Source organism: Pyxicephalus adspersus, chromosome 1 (genome assembly GCF_032062135.1).
Source record: "Pyxicephalus adspersus chromosome 1, UCB_Pads_2.0, whole genome shotgun sequence".
Taxonomy (NCBI): domain Eukaryota; kingdom Metazoa; phylum Chordata; class Amphibia; order Anura; family Pyxicephalidae; genus Pyxicephalus; species Pyxicephalus adspersus.
In genome coordinates this window covers 32,147,882-32,171,294 of record NC_092858.1, presented here as the reverse complement: position 1 = coordinate 32,171,294, position 23,413 = coordinate 32,147,882, and the positions used below count along the sequence as shown (strand labels likewise).

At 37.3% G+C, this 23,413-nt stretch overlaps 1 protein-coding gene across 3 annotated transcripts in view; it reads left to right on the top strand.

Annotated features, from left to right (window-relative positions):
- The window catches only part of LOC140326731 (keratin, type II cytoskeletal 80-like), a 95,263-nt gene that overhangs the window by 58,267 nt on the left and 13,583 nt on the right, over positions 1 to 23,413 (top strand). For 2 of the 3 annotated variants that reach the window (XM_072405617.1, XM_072405609.1), the window contains 2 exons: positions 12,742 to 12,950; positions 16,488 to 16,548. In XM_072405617.1, the coding sequence (XP_072261718.1) occupies positions 12,742 to 12,950; positions 16,488 to 16,548 (270 nt within the window). Of the gene's footprint in view, positions 1 to 7,925; positions 8,299 to 12,741; positions 12,951 to 16,487; positions 16,549 to 23,413 lie in introns of those variants that run through there. The other variant, XM_072405601.1, reaches the window with a different exon arrangement.

Below are 23,413 nucleotides of genomic sequence, written 5' to 3'. Positions count from 1 at the left end.
TCTAATGAAAGTGGGCCAACAAAAGTTTAACAACAGTAAATCACACTTACATTAGTTCATGAAATAAGTGATATCACAAGCTCATCACGGGGACGTTTTATTGGGCCTCTGGCCAATTAGGGATAAGGGGACAAACCCTTTGTAGGACCTGGTGGTGACTAACAAGGCTACATTAGGCGAGACTATGGTGTAATAAAAGTTTTGAGCAGGCAGGTTGTTAATTTCAGAAAGGACAGGCAAGATCAAGCAATCTAGAGAACTCAAACAGGGATACAGACAGCAACTGCAACCTGACAGGGGGGTTTATACCCCCATCACCCTATCCCAATCTAAAAAAATACACATTTTTCACTTAGTTACAATTTAACCTCATTACTGACAAGGACATAAGAGTTATGCCTTCAGCATCAGTTTGTAAACATTCCTAGAGAGTATAGCGAATACTACTCCACAGGCTCCCTGCTTATCAGAAAATATAGAATGTTTGGAAAGTAATTGTGTGGGTAAGGCTGCATACACACAAGCAATAATTGTCGCTGGAAAGAATCTTTCATGATCCTTTCCAACGACAAACTACTGCATGATGCATGAACAAGCGCTGTACATAAAGCACCATTCTGCTCTATTGAGGGGGGAGGGGGAGAATGACAGAGCGGCAACCTGCAGTGCGCTCTCCCCCTTCACTTCCATTAAGATCGTTCGTCGCCCATCGTCCGAACGACCGTCCTGGCAGGTCCACAAACGATGACAAGCGCTGTTCACACGCCAGATTCTCGTCTGATATCGGCCCTGAGACGATTATCGGATGAGAACCATTGCAAGGGTGTACGTAGCCTAAGAGCAATCTTCAGGTCTATAATCTGCACTTTAACACATGGGCTCTGGAAGAGGGTATATGAAGAATTTGATTACAGGAAGGGGGAGAACTGTGGAAATGATTGGCTTTTTAAAGTATGAGTTGGTTATTAACACTAAGTAGAGGGTGAGACAAAAAGTATTGGGTGTCAGGTAGCTTTTCCTAGGACATATTTTATACCAATACACTGGTACTACATATATAAGATTGTAAATATCGATTCAAGAAAAATAAAAATTAGGTGTTGGTGAACTGTTTTTCTTTTCAAATTTAACTTAAAGTTTTGTTTATTTGAAAGACTTCTTTTTACCTTTTGTCCTGTAGTATAGTAGTAAATGTCTTTAAAGTGAAGCATTGTACACACATCAGAGGATTCTGGTGAATATCTGACATGTGTAGTGTCATCAATCAACCTATCACGGCGGGAAGAACCACTGTGGAAACCTATGGACTACTATGATGCCACTCGCTCATCCCCCCCACCCCCCCGCTCTCTCTATTTAACAGGAAAGCATTATGTGTACGGTGCTCATTCCATCATATGTTAGTGGAAATGATCACAAAAGATGGTTTCCAGCGACAATCATCTGATGTCTGTCCAATCTCAGTACAGGGCTTAAGAAAATGTGCTTTTATGCATTTGATCCTATGTGTTTACATTGAAAGATTTCCTTTTTAATTATTTTTTGGCAACAGCTTAGTTATAGATTTCTTTAACTTTTGGTCTTGGTGATAGTGGTTCCCAAGACAGCTAGAGAAGAGACCTTTCCTACGCTAACTAGAACTTTCGAAAACAATTAACACATACACACAAACATATATTTAATTTATGAAGCTAATTATGAAGCTAACAAACAGATATTGGAACAGCACAATAGCCTCTTCTATTCACATAACTCCACATCATCCCTCCATATTGCCTTTGGCACTGGAACACACAACCTTATGAAGTATGTCCAAGACTCTCTATGTTTTCATCGGTACTATTTGGTAGTGTTTCACTTTCATAAACAAAGTTTCTGGATGTCCTCTATTAATGAAGAACTTTTTTGTAGTACGTCACAAACACTGAAAACAATGAAGACAAAGCTAGGGGTGTTGGTTAATTTACATTAAAAAACTTTGTTTCCTAGCTGCATGCTACTAAAGATAATAAATACTAGGTGTAACAGATTTACTCGTTTTGTCCTTAGCATTTTAATTTTAGCTGAAATAAACTCTTTGGAAAAAAAAAATCAACAAGACATTTTTGGCAGAAGAGTCATGCAAAGTGCATGGAGAAGGGAGCCCAGCTTTATTGTTGCCACTACCATGAATACCTTACATAGTGAAGACAATGTAACTCCTGTGCATGGTCATGTAATAGACTGTAGTTGAGCCAGAAGAGTTGGCAGCAAAGATGGCGGCTGTAGTGTTCAAGCAGTTACAGGATTCTGGACCTATATTTGCTGGCACAAAAACAGCAGGTAGGTGTGTGCCATAATTTGAAAGTATGTAACTGTGCATAACTATTATGGCAAAAGCTCATCCTCACCAAGGAGTTTTTTTCTGCTTTAGGTTAAAGTTGTATGCTACAAAAGAAAATAAAAATGTAGGTATGTAGGTTCAATAGGCTTGTCTGGTTGGGACCAACTTTATTAGAATAAGTCTTTTCTCTCCTCAATGTATAAGAAAGACATTTGAGATTTGGAAGGAAATACTTGTGACAGTGCTTGCACTATATCGTCCCAGATCTCTTTCAAGATAGGACCAAGGTATACCTCCCATCCCTGTTTTCAGAATTGGAATACTTTAGGCAGAAATGTGCTGAGCAGGTAGGTGTATATTAAGTATAAAAAGCCTTTAGTGCTTATCAACTTAAAGTACAAAAACAAGAGGTGGAGTGATAGTCAGGCTGGTGGATCCAAACTAAATTGGTGGAGCATGTTTTTGTCACATGAGTAGTCTATCAGAAGATGCTGCAATAATAAAATTGGCCCTCACACCCAAACTCTTCCTTTTTCCAAACCCCTATTCTTCAGAACTTCTGGAAGAAGGTCATTGGACCATGATGAGGTGTATTTAATGGTATCTCTGATTCTCAATATGTGTTATGAGGATTCCCAAGCCATCCAAATCAGCTGTATAATGGGGGATTTGGAGTATGATGGTATACAAAGGATACTACTTTACTAGAACTGTAATAGATTATTTTCTTTGAATAGTTATACAAAGGCTATGTAGTAGGTGCGATAATAAAATGTTTCCTATACAGAAACATGTCGGAGTAGGGATGTAGTATAGTAAATCCATGGGCTTGGGGTAGACAATCCTCCCAGATCTTTTGAGAATTGTAGGGCTTCTAGACACAAATAAGAGATTAATTATGATTGATGTGATGATTTCTAAGACATATGAAAAATCCTCAAATTATTTATTCTGTACATTGAAGCAAGAGATGCCCCCAGGGAACACCAGATTTGTGCTTCTACTGTCTACTTTCCCTAGCCCAACTTTCTTCTTCCTCCCTGTCTATCTGAGCTAATTGTCATTCAGCTAATACCTCATTCAGCTAAAAGTGGAACTCAATTTATGTGTCTCGCGTATCCGTTTTGCAGCACTGGTTGATGCCATCTTCATTCTCTTCTAGATGATCTCCATCCAGTTCATTCATCCAGCCACATGCAGGGGAAGCCAGGATTGCCAGGTTTCCCTGGCAGCCAAAGTTCATGCTGGTGCATGCACAGCTCAGCTTTGTTTCCAGAGTTAGCAGGCAGATAAGACACCTTACTGCAGGAGGGACAACACTTGTGCCTTTCTGAAATAATGACCTATCTGATCATACAAACTTAAAAGTGGAACTTTAGTTCACTTTATTATTACAATAACAAGGTCAGTCATTATAACCACATAAGACATGCTGGAGTAGGACAGAGAATGAACGACACACTTCCTACTCCAAATCACTTCTAAAAAAAGCACTTGTACCATATTCTTCTCTGCCATCAGTCTTAGACCCAGAGTTGTAAGTGTACAACAAATATGCACAGGTTGTGCTAGGGTAGCAACAAAGATGTATCACCAGGATGGCAATGGTCTGGAATTGTTTAATATAAAGCAGAATTACCTACTGACTGTCAGTATTTCAATTTATGAAAGGCGTGATTTCAATCCTGTTAGGCCGCCCGTATTTAGCCTTAGCAGAAATCTGGACCTGCCCATGGTACAAAGCAAGCTTGTGAATTAACAATTTCCACCTTCTTCTCCACAGATAAAGAAAGGATTACAGTTTGTTCACACACCCATGATTTTTCAATACATATTATTTTTACACAGTATTTATATAGTGCTGACATTTTACACGTAGCTGTACAAAGTCCATAGTCATGTCACTAGCTGTCCATCAAAGGGGCTCACAATCTAATGTCCCTGCCTCAGTCATATGTCTTTATTACAGTCTAAGGCCAATTTTTGGGGGAAGCCAAATAACTTAACTGCATGGTTTGGGAATATGGAAGGAAACTCACACAAACACAGGGAGAACCTGCAAACTCCATGCAGATAAGTGTCCTGGCCGATATTCGAACCTGGAACCCAGCGCTGTAATTGATATAACCCACCGATATAACAAGTATGTATTACCATTCCTTAGGAAAGCCTTACAATCCATAAACCTCATGGACATGAATGCTGATGGAGCCGTGGAATAAAGCTGTGTATAACCCTACATTTTCACTATACTGTCTTCAGCCAAGAGACCTTTGTCAATGATTTTAGGCTTAGACAGCACACTGTCCAGCATAAAATGTCTTCTAGAAAAGTTTCTAGATGTTTGCTTTACATCTTATACAAATTAGCAGTTTAAACTAGCAAATATTTAGCATTTATAGGGGTTGAAGCATTCTTGGGCTATGAATTAAGGAAGAGGTAGTAGAAAAATCAGGACGTTATTACGACACAGGGCATTGCAAGATATATTTAGAAAACACTATGGGTGAGCCAGAATAATTGTACACAATGCACCAGTAATAGGAGATATCATTCCTAACTATTCATAGACAGTGCCTAGATGAACGACAGGTGGGGGACATGCATATGAGAAAATACATGCAACAGATTAAAGAGTCTGGCAATCACACTGACAGTCTGGCCAGGACAGAGCATAAGGAACATACAGCAAAAAAAAAATATGGGTGACAGATCCAACCAGATTTTCAAAACATATTACTGCAGCATTTCTATATTTACAGAATATTGTATAATAACTTTTCTTTGCACAGGTTAAATCTGTTCATTTAATATTGAACTATTATAATTGTACAGGCTTCCACAATATTTACACTAACTTTTTTTTTTTTCTGCTTTAGCTAATTGATCTTAGCCTAAAGCTTCGTACAGATGTCCAATTGATGAACAAACGAGTGCTGTACACATGTGCAGTATGTTCACACATACAACACCGATATATTCACTGGAAAGGGGACATGATGAGTGATCAGCACCCCACTCTGTTCTCCTCATTATTCAATGTGCCACAGTGGATAATTGAAGACAGCACAACCCTTTGTTTTGGGTGACTATTATCTGACGTGTATGTAGCTTAAGTCTTTAGCTGAAATGTCTTCAGAGGTCACCTGAACCTTGTCCCTCCTCAGGAATGTTACCCATCCACGAACTATGGTGGTTCTTCGGCCCATTTGACTAGAGACAGGTGATCTCAACTAATTTTTTCAAATTATCACCTTCCCCAAATCCTTAGGGAACTCAAAACAGAATCTCGGAATACAAAAAGCTCACAATAAGGAGAGGCCTATTCGCAATTCTCTGTTGTAAATAGTTATTTTACATTTTAAAAAAAAAGACAACAATAATTAGGTACAGAGAACTACAGAACGTTTACAATACAAACAATGTTCACAGTTATAAAAAACAACTAGGTACAGAACATATAAAACAATAAGTAATTTTTTTTATTATTATAGATAAAAATGAAAAATGAACTGTAAAACATTTATGAGACTACTACAGTATAATTGGTAGGATAAAGAAAGTGTAATAGGGTGCTGAGTCAACCTTGCTAGCAGAGCACTGAGAAAGATAACTATATCATGTGAACACGTGACTAATTGTCAATCAACACATGAGAAAGTCACACCTCATAATCTAATTTTTGGTAATACATCCAGTGAGTATTCCAACTTAGTCAACCAGAGCAGTTTTTCTTGTTTTATTATACATATATCTAATTTCTTACCCAGAATTTAGTTATTCAAAATGTTTAGGAATGTTTAGGTAGATAAATAGTAATAAGTACCCAAACGCAGGCAATCAAAAAACAGCTTTGTTGTGTGTGTTCTTGTTGTGTGCACAAGGATAAAAAGCCATCAAACTGGTATAGGTGGTCACATTTGAATTATAATACAGGTGGTCACATTTGAAATATAATGGAGGATCACAGTAATTGAGAGGTCAAAACTCATCTGCCTTGTACCCGTGTGTTTTTAATGAGATAACAGCCCCTGTTTTAGGTGAATTCTCCATTTTCCAATGTCCCCACCAGGAAGATTTACCTTCTCTTTATATTCCCAGTTTATACTTTTACAGTCAATACACAGGGTAAGAGAAAATCATTTGATTGAGTGATTTCTATTCAATCTAAAAATATTAGTTTTGTGTCCCTGAGACAGGAAGCAAAGGAGGTATCCCCAGTAGGATAAAGACAAAAAAAAAAGAAAAAAAAAAACAAATTATCTTTAAAAAAATATTCCATAAAGAAAAATTTAAAAATAAGAAACACTTCCCTTACAAAAACACTTAAATTGGATTATTGGGCCTGATTTATCAAATCTTTCTAAGGCTGGAGAGGGTACACTTTCACTAGTGAAACTGGGTGATCCAGCAAACCTGGAATGGATCTGTTCCAGCATCTGTTCATAGTATATGAGCTTGTACAGCGTGGAGCGTTCGCTCCTATAATAAATAGAAAGGATATTGGCTGTTAGTAGATAGAGGTGAGGTCACTGTGAGATGCACAATATACTGTTGATGGAAGGGGAGTAGATGCCAGGAAGTGAGATGGTGGTGCGGAATTAAAGAGTAGGTTAAAGTAAAGCTTTGACAGCTTTTAAAATGTCACTTTACTGCAAAAAAAAGGTAGGTGCTTGTTTTTTTTGTAATTTTTTATTAATTTTCTAAATTAAACATAGGCAGAAAAAAAAAGAACAATAAGCATAGACACAGAGGTGAACCACATATTGCAAAGGGATAAAATACCTGCTTTATTTAACCTGTTCTGTCTTTTTTTTTTAACGGGACTTATTCAATGTTGACCCCTTTTACACTATAATTTTAAATTTTACCACTTTAATTACCAGTGAACACATTGTTCCTCTTTTGATATGAAGCTCTAATAATAAGTTTTTTTTCCCTGGGCTAAATACTAGTCCTAAAATGTAAGTACAGTCCAATTTTGTTTTATCAGTTTTGCATAGTGCATGAAAGGGTTAAAACCTGTGTTAGTTTATATTTGCAACCTGGCAAAATTCCCTTCAATTCCTATCTCAGGGATACAACTGGAAGTTAGAAGAAATATTCCAGAATGAAGGGAATGTTACCACTTGCTCTAGGGAAGGTACAAAAACTTTCCAGTTCTTTGTTGGTGACGATGGTGATGAATCTCCCCTGTAGGATTCTGATTGGTGTCTGTAGACTTCTGCACACTCTTGTGCACATCCCTGAATAAAACAACCCCCATTTATGTCTATTTTTGTTTTGGATCTATAGTAAATGATGTGATTTAGTTCCTGTAGCTAAAAGAATTTTTTTTACAGTGCTTGTGAAATGCCTCTCCTACTTGTCTTTGCATGCACAAGTGCTGTTTGTCTGTCTAGAGAATTCCTTAAAGTAATGGCTGCTTGTGCTGCATTGCTCTAATTCTTAAAACGCTCCTCACTCACAATGGGCACATAAACATTAATGCAGCATTTGCGAGGGATTTTTTTCTGTGTGGTATATTAGCATACCGAATGGCTGACACCCCACTCTAATTTTTCAGTCGACTGGTAATTGCAGCCTCTCCCTGTGTCAGGCACACCCAGGCAGTGTGTTCTCCCGCTCTAGAGCCACTTCTCCACACACAGTAAAAAAGATTTTGTTACTGGAGCTCAAGAAGAGTTTACTAACTACCCTAAATGGCTTCTTTTTCTAACACCTTCCAACATGACGTGCCCCCCTGGCAATCTCTAAATGGGGGGAAACTTTCGTCTCCAAGCCCTGCACTGTCAGAAAGTTACACAACTGAATCCTGTATCACTACTTCCACTGATCGCTCCTATTCGTCTCAGGCATTTGAAGAGGTTTTGAAATCCAAGCTCACCATATCTTCTGATGCCCAGACAACGCTCAGCCATCAAGATGATTCAGAGGCCAAGCTGAGTGCCGCACTGATGTCTTTTAGAGACAAGGTGAGTGAAATGGGAAGGGCGGATGGTGAGAACTCTACTTCATGGTTGAAATTTAAGAAGGAAGTGTAAACTAAGTGTAAATGTTGCAGTAGTCTCTCTGTATTTATGTATAGCATGTATTATTCATCATATGTGCTAAATTGTCATGTTATCATCATTCGTTTTGGTAGGATGATGGTTTACATTAGATTTTCAGTCTGATCTAGACAACATATACTCCCCAAGCACTAAGTATCATAAACAATTGCCATTTTTTATGTTAAAAATACTGTTTTTTAATCTTTTTTATCTTAGCACTGTGAAGTCCTCCATCTTCCTTTACCCACTTCCTGTTTACATGTTCATTATTGGCCAGTGAATAGCATTGTTTTGGATCAGCTTCCTGTTAGTGACAACAGAGGATGATGTTTGTGCATTGTGCATTGACCAGGCCATTTAAGCGTACCTAAACTCAACTTTTTTACTTGACATAGAAGTGAAGATAACCTTTCTATATACAGTAAAAATGTTGTGTTTTTTTTTTAAGTGCAACGCCGATCAAACTTAATGGGAGTGCAGAGCCTCCCAGGATACCTCCCAGGATTTTGGAAGGTTCTGGCTGCTCCTGATCTCGGCATACACAGAGGGGCATTTTTCCTTCTAGGGGAAAGGGATGCTGATCTCGCATGTGCAGCGATATCAGCTCTCTTTTTATTTCCCCTTCACAGCTGCTACACCACCCGATTTCGCACCTGTGCAGTGCAGGATTGGGTGACGAAGAAAGAAGACTGGAAGAGAAGACTGAAGATGATGGCACCCAGTGCTTCCTCTGTGCCAGGACAAAGAGAAATCCCATGACAACGTGGGACCGGATGGTCGGAAGGACCAGCGCCATCGAGGGACCTGCGGGATTAGGTAAATGTAATTTTTTTTGTTTTCAGTTTAGTTCCGCTTTAATTAAGGACACAACAGAGGAAAGCAATTGGGAGACAGGGATAAAGTTTTGTTACTCCATCACAGGAAGTGTCTGAACAGAAAACAAGTATTATTTTATTATTAGTTGGAAATTAAAAAAAAAAAAAGAAAGTCCAGAAGTCCAGATTTGGAACCATCTGCTATTTAGCTGTCAAATACTTCTACACTCACTGGGACATTGGCATTTGACAACCTACAGCAAAACTAAAATAAAAAAACAAAGTCGACAGGAAGTAGAGGATATTGACAGAAGAGATGTTTAAAGACTCCTTTGCTAAAAAATATATTCCCAAGCTCCTGGTGGTTTTTTGTGATTTTGCTTACACTGCACATTACATGCACTATGCAGTGTATAGCCCGTTGCCAGGAAGAAGTGGCAGTTAGGTCATCAGTGGCCGTCCACTGGCCAAAAAGGATTGCGGTTGACCCAGAAAAATCAGCAACAAAAATGGTGGCTTTGGTTGATGCAGTGGTGACAGCTTCTTGGACCCGTCATTGCTGAGAGGTGCATAAGGTGTATATAGTGTTTATGGCAAAAACTCAACTCCAACAATATGAGTTTGGTTCTGCTTTAATTTGCATGGCCTTATCCCTAAATCTTGCACCCAGGTTTGCTGGATCACACAGAAAAATAGAAAACTAAAGGTGATCGTCCATGAGCATTTTTAAGTGCTATATTTGTTATTTAAATGCAATTTCATTTGAATACCTATTCAAGTGCAAATGCTTGCATTTTAAGCAACCGAAATTTTATTTTTTTTTAATTATTATTTATTTATTTGTATTGTTTTCTGTACCCAGCACCTCTGGGATCTTGCCTTCATAATACTTCACAATTTTTTACCAGATCAAGCCAGATTTGCTTGATCTCCCATGTTCTTCTATGATAGTCCATCTTCTCTGGTCTTGGAGAACTTTAATAAATCCAGCCAAATGAGCTTGATATATTAAAGCTCTCCAAGGCTGGAGAATATACACTTTCATCAGTAAACCTGAGAGATCCACAAAACCTGGAAAGTATTTCTTAAAAGTAATTTGCTATTTGTTAGCAACTGTTTTCAATCCTGTACCAGAACTATTCCAGGTTTGCTGGATCACCCTGGTTCACTGATGGAAGTGTATCTTCTTCAGACTTTGAGAGCTTTAATTAATCAGGCCCAATAACTCAAAAGACAACCCTGATCAATTAAGCTTGCAGTCTAGGAGCAGCACGGTGGCTCAGGGGTTAGCACTCCAGCCTTTGCAGCACTAGATCCTAGGTTTGAATCCCAGCCAGGACACTATCTGTATGGAGTTTGCAGGTTCTTCCTGTGACTGCGTGGGTTTCCTCCCACATCCCAAAAACATGCAGTTAGGTTAATTGGCTTCTCCCTAAATTGATCTTAGACTACATTAATGACATATGACTATAATAGGGACATTAGATTGTGAGCTCCTTTGAGGGACAGTTAGTGACATGGCTATGGACTTTGTACAGCGCTGTGTAATATGATGGTGCTATATAAATACTGTGTAATAATAATAGGAGAAATGAGTGAATGGAATGATAACATTGTTGCTATAGATGATGCATTACAAAACATTTACCAACAGTAACCCATAAAGAGGATGATGTTGGAACTTTTTAATGATGGGCTGAAAAGTATCAAAACTAGTTGCTTTGTGATGCACAATCCTCATAAAGAAAATAAAAAAAAAAAACTTCTTTTACCTTCAGGTGCTAAGTGACAAGCTATATGCTTGCAAATTGTAGCTGTGACAAAACACCCTCAAATAACCACACAACATTTTATGGTACAAATGGCCGTTTATTACCACATACCGTTGGAAATTAACAACATTATATTCTTAATACAACATATTCCTAATAATTTACACAAACAACCACAAACAAGAATAACATATAAGCATATATTAGCATATAATGTTACCCTTATAAAACCTGTTGAGCTTCCAGGTCCTCGAAGGTAAAATTTCTCCACCATAACTTGGGATTTGCTCCACACTGATACCTTACTGTTCCCAGACGCACATACCACCACCTCGAGAACGATATCAGCTACCCGCAGACTATCCCATCACCACAAATTCATGTCCACTCAATGTTACATTTTCTACAGCAGAGGTCCCATACCAGAGATGGTTCCTTCACCCACTTGATAACATTACCAGTATTTTCTGCCCTCGAGGACCCCAAACCACTGTACTAACCCAAACCCAAATTCAAGGGTCGGAGGGTGGGAAACTTTCACCTGCTGTTAAACCTCTGCCTCCCACTTCTTGTTGCACCTTTAAATATAACTTTTTTCAATTACTTCCATGCCTCTACAACCACCCGCCCCCCTTACCAATCACATTCCTGAACTCTCTATGACCCCAAACTTATTTTAAATAACCACAATCTCTTAGTCATGTGGACCTTCTTCCTAGGTCCCTCTGCTCACTGGCTCCTGGCTCCTCCTTCTATCCTCCCAGTGTAGTACAAGCAACTCTGCTCTGAGCAGTGCAGCATTGTTGCCACCATCACAGGAAGCTATTGTAGGTGGACTTTTTGGCAATTTCAATAGGTATTTGTTTGAATTTGCAGGGAAGCTATGAGCAAACCGCATGTGGCCAAACAATGCGGCATGACTCCAACAATGGCAGTAGTAATCTACAAGAACTTGTATGAAAGATATAAGATTGGTTTTGATATGAGAATAAAAATTAGGACATAGAATTACCCAGTATGCATGAATATGCAAACCCTTTATGTTTAGTGGCTTGTTGCAGGCTCTGCTTCAATATCCTGTGCAAGTCCAGCCTTTTGCATTGAATGAAATCAATCAGAAAAGAAAATGAATCACTGCAATGGGATGCATCAATATTTCTAATATAATGAATAGTAGTTGGGGCCAATGTTTACACAGTTCATGTGAAAAACACTATTTTAGCTATCCAGCATATTGGGGGAGGGCTCACAAAGATTGAGGTAAGAATCTACATTTTATAGTCTATTCAAGTGCTCAATTGTATGATTTTAAGATCTCTATTTAACACTGATGTACTTTGAGCTGCCCCTCTAGGGTTGGGAAGGTGCCACTAAAGCCTAAAAATACATAAAAGTGTTTAATCCACTTTTTAAAAATAAATCTGAAGGAAAGCAACAATAAGAATAGTATTGCATGAATTGTACAGAGACCTGAAAGCTGTTTAAGGACACCCCTGACGATAAATGGTTAGTGACATACTGAACACAGTGTGAATGTTAGCAAACTTATAAGGAATGTAATGAGACCTTTATTTACAGTATAAGTACAGCAAGGTATGACAGAAGTATGAGATAACGACATACGCATATACATCTTCTGCTGGAATCTGATGGGGTGATGTGATATGAGGAATTGGTGACAACAAACATATCACCGTAGGATAACAAATATGATTAAGAAGTCAGGGAACAGCCTACACACTAATGATCTAAATATGCTGTTACTTCTTGTTTTGCAGATTCGATACCTGGAAAAACAGCGTGAGATCCTGGAAGACCGCTGGTCAATGCTGCAAGTAGAAGATACTACCGAAACAGACCTAGAGCCAATTTACCTGTCTTATATCAGCCGGCTGCTTGGCCAAGTCAACAGTGTAACCAAGAAAAACAACCAGACCCAGAGAAGCCTGCTAGACATGATGGATTCAGTCAATGATGTCAAAGACAAGTTAGTGCTGGGTGCATGGGGGTGCTAGTGAAAGTTTAATAAAGGGCAGCTACAGCCGGAAAAATATACTTTTAAATCTTACTTTGTGTGTATTATGTGTGAATACACAAACCCTTATGGGCCACCCTTGTTGGGATATAAAAAAGTATAGTATATGGTGTGACAATACTTTTTTAAATTATGATGTGCTGCAAAATCAATGCCACTGTCCTGACCAACTTCTCTCTGAATGCTGGCAAATGTATTTCTATTTCTGATGCCCACCCTGACATTCTGCCTTACAGAGAATAAACTCATACTGCAAGGCTTTCTTTCTTTTTTATCTACTTGGACAATAACACCTTCCTATCAGGGAACAGAACCTTTGTCACCAACTATGCAGTGAGAAATTTGGCCAATCCATGTAGAAAATGTTACAAATGTATTTGCAGTTTTAAAATAATAAAGCCCCAGGGATACAAAGGAAACATAAGATACATAACTTCTAAACCCTCTCTCCCAGTACTATATGATTCCAGACATCCGATTGTAGTAATCAGAATGCACATTTATTCCTGATGCTTTTTTGTTATTAGTACAATTCTGAAAGCATGTGCGCCTGTGAAGTGAATGCATTGAAAACAATATTTGTAGTTATTTTAAAGAAGATAACAGAGTTACTTGATGTTACTAAATATATTAAAGATCTAAAAAGTTTTAAAATTACTTTTACCCTTTAGCAGTCAGATTAAGCTGTCTGGCATTAAAGTTTACAGTCTCTGCAATTCTATAGTGAAAACATACTATAATAGTAGAGGTTTCAAGACAAATTATTTTAAACTATGTGATAATTTATGTCCTACAGAAATGTTCTTACAATGTGATTGTTAGGTCTTCTCCATAGGATTTCTCATATATTATTTTGCTGACATAAACACACAATTAGTTATTGAAACTACACAAAAACATACAGACACACCCCTAACTACACAGACACACACTAGTACTTACCCAGTAATGAAGGATCCAATTTATGTAAACAGTTTCTGGAGGAATCTCTCCTAGGCTTGACTGTTTTTTATCAAAACATCCTGTCTTTTCTTTACAATCTTGTTTTCCACATTGTAAGCATAGCAGACATAAAGCAGCCGCACACAAATATAAGAAAAGATGGCTACAGGTACAAACAGACTATATAGTAAAATATGTAATGACAAGCAAAGGTACAACAAAAAACTAGAAATGTGTTACACAGAATCTACAACCTCAGGTTTTTGTATTCTCTTTGCAACGTTTACAGCTGTACACTTGGTACATAGTTCTTGTCACCAAAATTAATGTGCGTGCATAGGCTACTTTCTCTATGCAAGTTTTCTGTATGTATAGTTTTCTTCAAAAATATACAAAAAAACTCTATTTTTTTCCATACACACGATATCCTCAAGTTACCACTGTCTTTATTGACCCCTAAACCTGCGTCCAGACCTAGGCAGAAAGTTCAGCAATCTACTTAAGTATTCTTATCTATAGCAAGTGTATGAAGTAGAGCTGAAGTGCTGAGTAACCAGTAAAAGCACAATGCTGACTGCTACAACACAAGCCAAAAAGGAACCTTCAAACACCCAAGCACTGGGGTTGATATAAGCAGGCCGTTTCAGTGGTATCAATCATGAATAAAATCATCAAACATAGTTTATGGATACAAATTTCATAAAAGACAACTTTCTGCATATACACAATGGTTTTTACAAACCTAATCAAACCCCAATACTTGGGTGTTTGAAGGTTTGTTTTTGGCTTTTACAAGTTTGCTTTAACAATGATAAACATTATAATGATATGCAAAATAAACTCATTTTAACAAACATCAACAATCTCCCAACTACCAATATTGTGACCTAGTGCTTCCTGAAACATTAAGTGGATAGTTGTTAGATGAAACTTGGAATATTAACATATAATGTCTGTAATAAGAAAGTGTCTTAATAATTATTCATTTATAATTATACCTGCTGAATTGATTCACAGTAAAATAGTTATATATATAACTTCTAACTGGTGAATCTTCTACAGCAAAATACCAAATCATTGGGAGGGACTGGTACTTTAAAATAAAACATAATTGTGTCTCTTAATTGCCAATAATAGTATATAACTATATTAATATATTGCATTTATAAGCAGCAGCATTACTCATTATCCATAAATGAGTGTTGGCTTTAAGCAATGCTCATCTTTTACAATAACTAAAGCATTGCTTTAGAAATAACTAATTACACATAGCTATTCAGTAACGGCTGAGAAATAAACATTTCTAGACACCATACCTTGTACTATTGCTATAGAACAATCACAAGCAATTCATTCATCCACTTTCCTTGAATGGGTCCTTCAGGTGTACAGATTCAATTTCAGAAAGAAAAAAATGGCTAGCCACAGTATGAATTTGAATCCTGGGTTTTTGGCCCTGATCCAACAAATGTTTTTTACTGAACAGGATTTACCTTCATAAAGCTAACACAGATAAAAACTTTGAAAAACTGTTAAAATAAGTGTGACCCAGCTGCTTGGAAAATATGCATGTTTTTTTTTTTTTTTTGTAGTACCAAGTCCATGGTCTTTCTATAGTTTATATAGAACCAATCACATTAGTTGCCTACCTAGAGGTGTGTACAATGTAATGTCCCATCCACAGTCTAACATAGACAAGCATACACTTATGTATATAACCAAAGCCCTTTTGGCTAGAAGTCATCCAATCTAACCAGTATGTTTTATAGACTGTGGGAACCTGGGATTTTGGTATACAAAGAAGATATGAATACAAAAATATGCACAGCTCAGAAATCTATACATTCACAAGAAACATTGTTGGAAGGTGGTGAAGACACTTTTATAGCAGATTGTTTTAGTCAAAAGGACTTCAGAATATTCTATGCAGAAGACCAGCTTTCATATAACATGCACTTGTGGAAGCAGTCCAACAAAGGTAATATTAAATTCCAGTGGGTAGGCATTTCACAAATCATTTTGTGGAGTGGGACCAGAGACCATTCTATCTTTCCAAGGTCACAAGTGAATAAAGTAAGCTCCTCCTCTTATATAAAATACTTATCTAATATTGAGTGCACAACAAATTGTTGAGCAAACCTCCCATACAAAGAGAAGTAATGTAATTTTTATAATACTGCTTCATAGATTAAAAACATACAACTGAAAGCCAGTTAAAAATATAAAAGTTCTATAAGTAGTTTTCTTATTACATACGTACTAAAAGCAATTTTGTTCCATGTATTAAAGAAAGTCAGCACCATTTGTGTCAGAACAGAGGTTACAACAGAACCTTTCAGTAAAATGGATCATGACAGCTGACATGATGAATTACAATAAACAGGACACCCCCACTTCTTTTTATCAGGGTCCACCAAGAATTGCTAGAACACCTTTCTAATTGAAAGTATTCTACTGCACAACATTTTATTCCTAGCATTCGAATATATCAACATATTGCAACTAGTCTGTACATCTCATGATATAATATTTATTTATCTTCCTTAGGTATGAAGATGAGATCAACCAACACAGAGACATGGAATATGCATTTGTAGATCTGAAGAAGGTAAGCGTGAAAAAATTGCAGTCTTTGCCATTTCTCTAACATGTTTTATTATATATATATATATATATATATATATATATATATATAGCTATGAGCTATATAGCTATTTATGAAAAGGTCTGGGATGGCTGTCCATGGTGTATGCGCACTATATATGTCTTTTTCTGAAAACCGGTGGCCAAAGCTGCACTTCTTTAATGGTAAATTGCAGTCTTTATATTTAGAGACGAGCAAAAACAAGCTCAGACTGGGCCCAAATGAATATATTTGGTGAATCACATATTTTATTATTCAAAGAATCATAACTGTTATGTTACCTGAGTACGTGCATGCATGTTTACTGAATGGGTATATGCATATTTACGTGAATGTAATTGTTTAACCTTGTCAGAAAAAAAATCCACTATATTCATCTTTTTTTTTATAAAATGCAGTGTTACATAGCCAAACTGATATCAGATTACCTAAAATGAAAAACGAAGGTTGGTAGATTTAGTATGGGCTACTACATTTTACATTTAGCCATTACCCTAAAGGCCCTATAACACATTTATTCTTCAAACCTGCATGCACTTGGACAAGTTGGGGATTAGGTAGGTGCACATATAACCTGTAGCAAAAGGTCCTTCAATTTCTTTTAACTGACAATTGACAATTTAACCTTAAACAGAAAATATAAACTACATAAAAGCGATGTGTATGGAAAAAAAATCAGACCAATGCAGACATCTGACATGTGTGTAACTTTGTCATGCAGCCTACTTGCACTTTCTGTTGACAAAACCAAAAGCTGCCATAAAGAGAACCAATAATTTGCCTAATGTCATCTTTATTTTAAAATAAAATGAAAATTTGTTAATATAAAAATAAAAAACAAATGATAACACAACAAAACATGCAAGCCACATATGCATGAATTATCCTCATAAATTATATGGAGGATAATTCATGCATATGTGGTTTGCATGTTTTGTTGTGTTATTGTTTGTTTTTAATTTTTATATTAAAGAATTTTCAATGTTACTGGTATTGTTGAATTTTATAACTGTTAGTTACACGGCAACATAGTCATATATATATATATATATATATATATATATATATATATAAATACTGCCTTTAAAGTCCCTCACCTTTTCTTTTTCCCTTATTTGTAACACTTGCAAAAAAGCTGCTAAGCTTTAAAATAATAGAGTGCAACACATTTTGTGCAAACTGTGTCATATTTTAGTAGGTATATTTTTGCATATAAATATAGTAATAACTTTATAACTATATAATATGCACCAATCGTATACTTTACTCACCTCCAATAAACTCCAAGTTGAAAACTGGAGTTCTGGGAAACAATTATTAAAGGGGGATAATGCAATGATGACTTCTAATAATGTGGTGATGGGGGCCTGATTGGTCACCCATCAAGCTTGAGAGGGGTCACATGTGGCTAATGTTGTAGTTTGGTGCAGGTTTCAGCCTTCAGAAAGCAGAAATCTGTAAAGGGATTTCAGGGCATCTAGGCAGTAGACTGGGGCGGAGGAGTGAAGAAAAATGATAGCTAATAATAAAAAAGGTGGAAAGCAAACACCAACAAGAGCAGAAATCTACAAGTGGCTATCACTATGACAGTCTGCACTGACATCCATAGCAATAGAAGGATGTGTCATCTGATTACACAGTGAATATACTATTGCAATAATATTTCATTAATTCAAATATGTAAACCGGTTTACCCTGTCTCTGCTGGCATATAGCCTTTGTCTGAGTATCAGAAAACTGTTTCATAGAGTAGTAAATGTAAATATTATAAGGACATGGGGAGCGACTGGCACAAATTGATCTTTGTTTCCAGCTTCATTTTTTTAGTTCTTTATAAATAGTCCCCAATACATTTACCTAGGGCTATTTTAACCCCAATAAGATTGGATATTCAGATTGCAACATGTATGGTCACCTTAAGTTGGATTTTTTACCACTGTTCAGGGAACAAACAAAGCAAAGAAACCCCTGAAGACCACGCAGCAATGCAATTTAGAAGTGTGGGCACTTAAATAGCCCTCTGGGCCTCAGTATGGAGGTTAAGCAGATGATTGTTGATGATGATTGTAGTCAGACGATAAGCCATGTACTGATACATTTTAACGCACATCTACCCAGGCCAACTGGTTAATTTTCCTATTTCATCATTGCCAGGGTCAGGTCAAACTTTTTTCGAGAAAGTCAGACAGCCTAGCTGAGGTTATAAGGCAGATATATAGGCTAGCAGGTGCATAAAAAGGTCAGGTAAATAAAGAAGTAATAATGAGTTCAAGGTTGATAACAGGGATTTAGGCAATATATAAAAAAGCAAATGTACAAAGCAGATGAATTGACTCTTATCACAAATAATGCATTCATGAATTGACTTTGCTTATAAAGGTAAAATGAGCAATAGCAAGCCACTTCTCACACTAACTGATATAGTGACGACAGTCATAAGATGGGTTAAAAAAAAAGGTTAGTTTGGGAGGCTGGGAAAGGAGAAGGTGAGTTTTATACATTGTGATATTTTAAAAACCTAGTTTGGTGTGGACAAATTCTTCTTTGTAATAAATGCTGCAGGCACCATTTCTTTACAGTGTTTGCTTTATCCGTCCTCATGGTAATTTCTAAGCGTGAATACCCATGCAAAAGTTTTGTTTATTTAGGTTGGGAATTTGAAATATCTACATGTATAAGCAATTTTATTGTTTTTTTAGTGGCATAGTTTAACAAATCGTACATACACCTCTTTCCCTTGAAATGAAACTTTAGCCTTTTTAAGAGTTATTGAAAGTATAAAAAGGCACTACAGAAGCCAGAAAACTAGCATTTTTAGAAGGAGTTCAGCAAAGGCATATGAGAATTCAAGTGTAGGTGTAGAAACAGGTTACTAGAGGGACATCATCAGCAGAACACAGACAGCACATATAATATCCAGAAATGAGTCTAAAGCTGCGTACACACGTGCAATTTTTGTCGTTGGAAAGGACTACACAATGCATGAACGGTGCTGTACATACAGCACCGTTCTGCTCTATGGAGAGGGGAGGGGGAGAACGACTGAGCGGCACCCTGCTGCACCCTGCACTCTCCCCCTTCCCTTGCATTAGGATCGGTCGTCGTTCATCGTTCGTGGATCCGCCAGGGCGTGTGTACGCAGCTTAAGTATTGAGCTGTTAGTTTGAAAAGGGCTTTGTATGGTAGGTAAGATGTGGAAGCCTGATGTCAGTACAATGTATATATATTTTATTTGTATACATTGTAATACATTTGTCCATAAAGTGATGGATTTTGACTCATGAAATACCCAAAACTGTAACTTAATCATTTAAAGTTCTCTTAAACTGGACTCTCATTTAAAATAATCTGATGGAAAGATTTGAGCCAAGGAAGTATATTTGAAATTACATGGTTGTTTGTAGTACAAATCTTAACATCCTAATTCCTAACAAGTTTCACTTTGAATAAAATCAGTTTATCTAACAATGATTTGCATACAAAACAAATAAGGCTATGCTAAAGGACAAAGCATGATGCATCCCTTTTACTTCTGATACAATCACATAAATGAAAAAATAGCCATTTTAAGGATGAACTGTGGGACAATTGTTTGAGGCTTGTGTATTCTTACTTGAACTATGGCATGCTTTGTCTATTTTTCTTTTTGTTTGTTTTGGTTTGTTTTGTAACTCAGTATGACATTTTTCCTCTGTGCTCTGCTCCTTGTTATAAAGACCAGGCACTACTGCCATATCTCCTTGTGCACACTAAGGCTACGTAAACACGTCCAATGTTTCTCGTCCGATAATCGTCTCAGACAAGAATCTGGCGTGTGTACAGCGCCTGTCATCCATCGTCCAAACGACCATCCTGGTGGATCTAAAGACGATGGACGACAAACGATCATAATGGAAGTGAAAGGGGAGAGAGCGCAGCGGGGTGTTGCTCCGTTGTTCTCCCTCTCCCCTCTCTATGTAGCAGAACGATGCTGTATGTACAGTACTCATTCATGCATCGTGCAGTTGTTAGTCATTGGAATGGATTGTGAAAGGCCCTTTCCAACGACAATTATTGCACGTGTGTACCCAGCCTAACTAGTCTTGTATCCACCACTATGTCCAACACGTAGTGATTTCATTCCTGGGTCCCTCCCACAGTTCTACTTGCTGATCAAGCTATGTGCTGCAGAATGATAACACTAGTCAACAAACATTTTCTTGCCAAACAGATTAAAGTCATTTTGGGTTATATTTAATGCACAGATTCCAAATATGGTATTGTTTTTGCTAGATTGGCTCTAATTTTTTAAATAATGATCTCAATAATAACCTCATAGAAAACTAATGAAATATGAAAATTAAGCAAATTTAAACTAGATATGCCCACGTATACAAAAACATTTTTTTAAATACTTCTAAATACTAAATACTTCTGAATATATTCTTTATTCAGTAAATATACAGTAATATTTACAAAGATGTCATTGAAAAATTCTGTTTGTATGATTTTCTTTTATGCTGATGATCAGGACAATCACGTTGAAGGCTCCAGCAGTAGTCTGCCATCGTGTGTCTTTTATTTTTCAGTACTCAATCCAGGGAAGAATCTACAAATGTAATTAAAGCAATCACCGTCCTTGTTCAGAGCTCTAACAAATTGTTTCATTATTCCTAACTTTATGTGTAGTGGAGGGAGAATGATTTTTTTCTTTGTCAACCATTGGCTCCGTTCGCTGCACCTTTTTTCATGTTTTCCCTTGGAGGCCATGTCATTTTTTTCCAGTGATCCTGCTTTGCTCTACTATCCCACAAGCAGGTGAAACATGGGAACTTTGTGTATCCACTTTGCTCTCCAAGTAGGAAGTTAACCCTTTTTAAATCAACACACATGGACCATTGCTGTTCATAATAGCAAAGCTTTGTAAGACCATTTTGATATTTTCATATTCTTCTTTAAGTTTTGTTCAGTGACCGATTGGAATTGATGCATAGCAGTTGCCATTATGCAGTAAAACAGATTTCAAACTTGGAGTGGAACTATGAAAAGTGGCCCGTCTTCTGCTCAGTATTCTGGTACTCCCATATGGGCTAGTAGTCCAGGGATGTTACAACAGTACACAAAGTCTCCATCTTCACTGAAATAGGGTAGGAGTGTCACCTCTCTTGTCCTATAAACTGTTATTTTACTTCTGGTCTCAGACAGTTCTTTTCTTTTAGCTTGGATGCTAAAAAGTTCAGATGCTTGTTTTGCCAGACATAGGTCACATATTAACCTCCTGGGTGGTTAATTTCTGTCCAGATTTATAGGTCCAAAAGCGGTTCATTGTCTTTCATGAAAATGTATTATACATTGTAGGCCTGTAATGGCCTGTAATTGTAGGCATAACTCACCGAAATATGTCCAATATTTAGTAAATTTAACAATAAACTTTAAATAGAAAAACACAAAAATCTGTTAAAAAAAGGGTGCTGTTTTTTTTTCCCCCGAGCCACACTCAGGGTTACCACTCAGAAGGTTAAACAATTGAACTCTTCTTGGGGAAACTGCTGGTTTGCTGAAACACTTCCTTCATATTCACATCCACTGCTAACTCCTGGATTACACTCCAAACCCTGTATATCCTCCATGTCTGATACAGGAATATCAGGGAGTGTACTGAACACTGGTATGGGAACATCAGCACCATGCGGCACAGGTCGTCTTGCTGATTCCAAATCAGGGTACTCCCACTTGTTTTTCTTGTAACGATTGAAACCTTTTACATTCACAGCACAAATCTAACATTTCTGGAAACATAAAAAATGTTGCTACAACAACAAAACAAAAAATGTAGTAATGGTAGAAAGGATGTCTTTTTATATCAAATAAATTGACATCTCCCCTTAAATACAGACACCCCTAAATGTCTTCATGCTTTTTTCAAAACATCCTTAATGTCCCAAAATCCCAGAACCCAGGATCAGTAAACTTTCCCAAAAGGAGTTAGGAATTTGCTTGCCCCTTTTATATGTTATTAGTATTAATATACAGTATATATAGTATTTTTATAGAGCCAACATATTACAAAGCGCTGTACATTAAATAGGGGTAGCAAATACCCGACAGATACAGACACAGGAAGAAGAGAGGACCCTGCCCAGGAGAGCTTACAATCTAAGAGGTGGGGAAGCAGCACACAATGGGAGAGAGGGATTTGGAATAGTCGGTAAGTAATGAGGGTTTTACGAGACAGAAGAAGATGGGTAGGCAAAATTGAAAAAATGGGTTTGGAGGGCTTTTTTAAATGAGCAGAAAGTAGGAGCAAGCCGAATAAGACAAGGAAGACCATTCCAGAGATTTAGGGCAGCTCTAAAGAAGTCTTGTAGTCGTGCGTGTGATGAGGTTATGAGTGAGAAAGTCATTAGTAGGTCATTGGAGGAGCGGAGAGAGCGACTAGGGGTGTATTTTTCTACCAGGTCAGAAATGTAAGTGGGACAAGAACTGTGGAAAGATTTGAAGGCAAAGCACAGGAGCTTGAATTTGATTCTAAGATGAAATGGAAGCCAATAAAGAGAACTACAAAGAGATGCAGCAGAAGAAGAGCGGGTGGGAAGGATGGATGAGTCTGGCTGCAGCATTCATAATAGATTGTAGAGGAGAGAGTCGGGTTAGTGGAATACCAGAGAGGAGGATGTTACAGTAGTCCAGACCAGATATGATAGGAGCATGTACAAGGAGTTTGGTGATCTCTGGGGACAGGTAGGGCCGGATTTTGGAGATGTTCCTCAGGTGAAAGTGACAGGACCTGAAAATGTTCTGAATATGGGGGGTAAATGAAAGGGCAGAGTCAGAGGTGAGACCAAAACAA